Source organism: Chanodichthys erythropterus, chromosome 16 (genome assembly GCF_024489055.1).
Source record: "Chanodichthys erythropterus isolate Z2021 chromosome 16, ASM2448905v1, whole genome shotgun sequence".
In the NCBI taxonomy this organism is placed as follows: Eukaryota; Metazoa; Chordata; class Actinopteri; order Cypriniformes; family Xenocyprididae; genus Chanodichthys; species Chanodichthys erythropterus.
The window spans coordinates 26,105,554-26,111,553 of record NC_090236.1 but is presented as its reverse complement, the minus strand read 5'-3'; the positions used below and the strand labels follow the sequence as shown (position 1 = coordinate 26,111,553).

The following is a 6,000-nucleotide window of genomic DNA, read 5'->3' as shown; positions in this document are numbered from 1 at the left end:
TACGCACTGCAAATGGAGTATGTGTGAAACGGGCATTAGTCTGGGAACAAGTTTTGCCAAACCCCTCCCTCAGAAAATCTTGAACTTGAACAAATTTTATTTTATATAATTTTACATCTAATTAATTTTTTCTAAAGATTTCTAACTCTTTTTTTTTTTAAGATGTAACAGAAATTGATCAATATTACTCTGGGTCTTTTGCCCTTTCAGCAGTGTTGACTTGACTATCACCAGCATGCTGGTCACACAGTCCACAGTTTGCTATATTTTCCATTAGTTGCTGTACAGACTGCCTGACAACTTTTCCCCATTTAGCTCTATCTTTAGAAAGCTTTTTTTTATGCAAAAGTATCATCTTTCAGCTTTGTCATTTATTTATTTTGCAGGTTTTCATCACCTCACCAAGACCTAATTTAAGCACTACAGAACTTGCCATTGGTCAGTTAATGCAACTTCCTTTCCATGTTTACACCTAGAATGTGTTTGCATTTTCAGTCTAATAAGCCTGCTGCTGTCTGTCATGTTAATCAAAGAGAAAAAGACAAATCAAATCACTCTACTCTTGACTGAATAAATTTTGTAAGTGTAAGCATTCATCTGTATTTAATTTTTACAATGAAGACTAACCAGTGTTATTTTGCATCTGATTACTTTGATTTATGTAGTATTTCTAACTGCAAGTTTTTTTGTACATTCTGTCAATTATATTTTTTAGAAGTCTGTATCAGCCTGCTTTCTATATATCTGTAAATGTGTTTACATGCTTAATATTTGAGTAAGATGCAGTTTTTTTACATAATATTTTAAATTATTTAAATGTTTAATATTGTTAGTGCAGTTTCATAAATGTAGTACCTAAATACCAAAATGTCAGTGAAATTTCTCTAAACACTGATAACACATGTTTTTTAAAATAATTGTGGTTTTGTTAATGTAAGATCTAAGGTCTAATGAGTTTTGTGTATCTTGGAATCCTGAATTGAAAATGCATGATTTCTATCTACTAAGGTCTACTGTGCAGAAATGTTCAATGTATTTACCATTTAAGGTATTTTAATAAAATGTATTAAATACAATGTGGCTGTATGGCTTGAGTGTTTAGTATATATATATTTTTTCTTTTGGGGCAACTGGGAATAAACAATACAGTGAAGTTGCTTTACTAATATAAATTTACCAAAATACATTTTTAGTTTAGGTAAAACTAAAAAGGAATGCTACTACAATTTAAAATGTATAATTGGGCCAATAACATGGGTTGGTAAACTAATTTCTTTTCAATTGTTTTAACAAATTATTTCTCATTGAGCCAATGTTAACAGACTATTGCTACAATTGATAAAACTACATTTACAGAATTTCACTTGGGCCAATTGAAAATTTTAGATGTGACCAGTCACTAGAAAATTTTGAGTTGGGAAGATTAGAATTTTTTTACAGTGTAGGAGTGTCAACACAAAACAGTTAATAGTGATTAATTGGATGATTCCATAACTTTTAAGAACTGCAGAAAGCTGGTTTTAGAGTTTAATTTAATTGTGAATTTGAATTTATTTCAGATAAACTGTTTTGTTACAACTTTTTTGTAATAATTTAAGTCATTGTGTTCACCTTTGGAAGTTAGTTGAGGTCACATAATGGACGCAGGCCCACAGATTGGACTACTGCTGTAGACCAATTCACCATAATATATTCTAATGTGGTGAAAGACACCCCTGTCAAAAAATATGTTCGTTTTGAAGAGCAATACTGGCTAACACAGCTAAACGGAATCTTCCGTCACCATATGTTCAGACAGTATCATACGCAAAGTGATGCAAATCCTGAAGCAGGAGCGCACATCGCAGCGCCCCCTGTGGCCGCTCAGCAGTACAGCCGCGTGTCTTGCGAGTCTTTTGTGTGTGAACATTGGCAAAGCGCTCGCTTCTCTCCATAGAGCAGTTACTCTGAGCCACAGCTGCACCAAGAAGATACACATCTCTACTCACAGCAGTCAACACAGACTCACCAGATGCTCTTGTTCTCTTCAAACCTGAGCACTTTTTTCCGCTTTATCTCTCTATTGTAAGACGACTGAGGTAAAGGTTCATATAAAAGTTTTTGAGAAAACCGCGGAACGGATGTGAGGCGCAATAGAGAGCCTCTTTCAGTCTTCAGTTTGCACCTTCTTCTCTTATTTGCGTTGCGATTTTTGAGTAAGCGAGGAACACGTTTTCTAGTGGGAAAGGCAATAGGGGCCGGTTGATGATTTTACTGAAATGGACGTGAGATTTTATCCACAACCTCCACCACCATCAGCAACAGATCCTTCCCGACTGGGACAGTCACACTATTCGGACTCTCCGTACTGCAATAAGGTAAAGCTTCATTTCATGATTCATGATCTTCATGAACGTGTTTTGTTTTGAGTTTTGCCTGGCTGAACTTGAATGACGACTGTTGAGGACTTGTTCAAAGTTACTTCACCCGACTGTCACAGTGAGAAAAGTAGGAGCGATTGAGCGCGAGACCAAAAATGTTTCCAAACCTGATGACTTTGTTTATTCTTTCATTATTATTGTTGTTTCTTTTTTTCTTCTTCTTAATATAACGTTAAACGTTCTTATATTTAACTGTTAAATACGTACATCAGCATTTTCACGTGCCTTTTTACGTCGCGAACTTAAAAAAGCGCCTCTACGGGTTGTCATAGAGACCGCGCGCGGAGTGTAAATAATTATGCAAATAAATAATTAGATGCCACTATTTAAGTTGGTAGCTAGAAGTAAGGCTCGCTTACTCAAAAACACCTGCTCTTCATCACAGCCCCTAACTCATGGGCATCAACAAACTGTCCTTTACTCAAACATGCACAAACAACAGATAGTAACCATATGTATGTGTATGTTTATGAATGCTGTTCACATCATAGGCCTATTTGTGTTTTATACTTTGTACCTATGGCATTAATATATCCTTCAAGTTCCCTGAGGAACAACAGAGATATGTGGGGTTTGTATTCCTCTATTTCTCCTAATGATGGTGCTGTTACTGTGTGTGTAGTGCATGTGCGCAGGATAAAGAGAGATGGGGTAGAGAGAGAGAGAGAGTGTGTGTGTGTGTGTGTGTGTGTGTGTATGTGTGTGTGTGTGTGTGTGAATGAGGAGGGGGTAGGGTTACTGTGGGGTGATAGAGTGGGGGTTGGGGTTGTATTATTCCTTTCAATGCTTCTTGATTCACTGCCATAGGTCTCATATCCATGTCTAAGTGCAGTCACATACACAGTGAAATGTTTTATGGATTAATCACATTTTTAGTGACAGACCTTATTTTAAAAAAATCCTTGAAAGCACAATTTCATTGCATTGTTTCAGTGATTCATTTGTTAGATGTAATTTTGATGTGAAGCAGTAAATTGTTAATATCTTTGCTGAGTTTATAAAACCAGGGAAGAGAGGTTGGCGGGGGTAGGGAGGAAAGGAAGAGGGAGGGAGGGAGGGAGGGAGGGAGGGAGGTAGGGAGGGAGGGAGGGAGGGAGGGAGGGAAGGAGGGGAAGGGCTTTCAGATATAATCTATATAGTGTAATTTTACTGCAGAGGCAAGTCAGCCTATATCAACTCCACTCGAGATTTTTCATCTTAGCAATTCAGAAAGAGAGGGAGGAGGGGAGCTGGAGTTAGACGAGTGAGAAAGAGAGAGGGGGTGGTGGTGGTGGTGGTGGTTGTGGGGGGACACAGCAGAGCAAACAAGTGAGATTGTGACAGTGGTGTGTGGTATCTCCAGAACAAATAGACAGAAATTGATGGTATGTGGCTAAACGGGGGTCACGGTGCCAGGGGGACTGATTCAGTCTGTGCACATAGACCCCCTTCTGATTACCTTCCTCCCTACCTGCTCTGCTCAGATCCCAGAAGACTGCGGTCCGCACTCTTTCTGTTTGATGTGGACAGAAAGATATAAAAACAAGCACTGTATCTTTATTCATACGCTATGGATTGTAGTTCCGAGCCTTAGAGACATATGCTGGTTTGAAAGCGTTTAGTTGCAGTGCACTTTGTTGTGGATTTTCTGCAGTTCAGCAAAACGTGTAAATGCAGGAAAGTCTGTGTTTGTCTAGCGCGATGTTTTTTTGTGCAATGAAAGGTACAAGTTTGGGGCCTGAAGTTATTGCTGCGGGGATAAAAAAATATGAAGCAACTATCTGAACTTAATGCTCCACACTTCCTGGTCTGTACATTTTGGTTCTTATCGCCCTGTGTTTACCATTTTTGTCACAAGACGCAAAAGAATGTGTTTCCCGAGCAAATAAATGCAAAAGCAATTAAATCTGAATTTGAAGACCTGGTATATAGAACTCTTTGAATCTGAATCTACACCTCTGATGTGTGCTTTACATGAGTGCTGCTGTTAAGGAAGTCAAGAGTGGTCTTGAGGGGTACTCTGGAGAGAGAGAGAGAGAGAGAGTGGCACCATGATTGGATTACAGTCTGTTTGGGATTATGAAAACCGGCAGAGATGCAGCCCCTGACCATTAATGGCCAACAAAACTACTCTGCTGAAACCGACCTATATCAAAGTGAATGATTTATTTCATGCCTAATGACTTTCAGCTGGTGCTCAAGTCGCTGCATTAATGGAGTTTGCAGGCTCGAAGTTATTACAGCCAATGAGATAATGCAAGCAAGCTGTTAACACTACGTATGACTCATTGTCTTGTAAGTCTGTCGTTGATGTGGTTTTAAAGATGGCGAGAGCTCATACGCTTCCAAATTTCACAGGTTTTGCTTGTTTACGGTCTGCAGTCTTGTGTGCTGTCAGGTGATGGGATAGCAGAAGTCTGAACTAACTAATTGGGCTGGAGTCATTTTGTACCTACAAGGTTTGAATGATGTAAAAATAAGTTGTCACTAAAATAAATAATGATTGGGGTACATTTTACTACAAAGTACAATTTTCAGACTTTCTACTTCAAAATTTGACATTTAATTTAATGTGTTACTTGCTGTTTCTTTGTAATTATTTGTGCATTGTACTAGCAGTTTCTCAGTGAACATTGTTTAAAAGTACATCCTACATCATTTTTTAATTCAATGTGTTACTTGCTGTTTCTTTGTAATTATTTATGAATTTTAGTAGCAATTTCTCAGTGAACATTGTTTAAAAGTAAATCCTACATCATTTTTTTCCATGAGTGTATGAGTGATTTAGGCTGATACAAGAGGATTTAATTGCCTGTGCATTTAAAGAAACAGCAAATAACATAGGGTTTGTGAGAAAGCAGGCCTGTGGTTTTTTTAATGATGCACATTTTTTATACCTAGCAAACAGAGAGCTTTTTTTATTAGGTCAATGACGTGATGGGTCATTTTTTGTCCAAAGGCCTTAATAATAATAAAAAACAAAGATATGACATCTAAAGTATGTAAGGTAGTACAACTTGATCTCTTTTATTGAATCAAAAAGGTTTTAATCATATTTTGCTACATATAAAGGTATTTTAAAAATTTGTCAAAAGGTCGTTCGGTTTAACCGTCCATAGGCAAATACAGCTATTTCAGTTGTGATTAAAATATCTTAAAATACATGTATATGTTTTTTATTCTGGTATTAAATGGTATTAAAATTATGTGTAGAAGTCATTGCTTTGTTATGAGAAAGAATGTCCGGAAAAATGAATTTCATTGATGTCATTCGGAGTAATCAATATAAAGGGACCATTTTGGATCAAGTCATGTGGTCAATGTCATGTGACAGGATATGACAACATTCAGACACCAGGTTATACAGCAAAGTAACTCACTCTCTCTTAACTATTTGAAAAATTCACGTTTTCACTTGCTCATACTCATGTCCCAAGATATCAGGTCATTTGGTACAACTGCTATAAAACATGGAAAATGTTGTAATATTATTGTATAATATGATTTTAAAAACTATCTATCTAGCTAGCTAGATATCAGCCTGTTAGCATTGTTCGAAAATAATATCGTCATTCAGTATAACCAAAAGTGTCATTCGGTA

The 6,000-nt window shown here is 37.0% G+C and overlaps 1 protein-coding gene across 6 annotated transcripts in view; it reads left to right on the top strand.

Annotated features, from left to right (window-relative positions):
• Positions 1–1,915: 1,915 nt before the first annotated feature.
• Positions 1,916–6,000, top strand: part of tox (thymocyte selection-associated high mobility group box) — a 66,829-nt gene continuing 62,744 nt past the window's right edge. For all 6 annotated transcript variants that reach the window (XM_067362611.1, XM_067362608.1, XM_067362610.1 and 3 more), the window contains exon 1: positions 1,916–2,357. In XM_067362611.1, the coding sequence (XP_067218712.1) occupies positions 2,259–2,357 (99 nt within the window). In that variant the 5' untranslated portion in view covers positions 1,916–2,258. The remainder of the gene's footprint in view (positions 2,358–6,000) is intronic.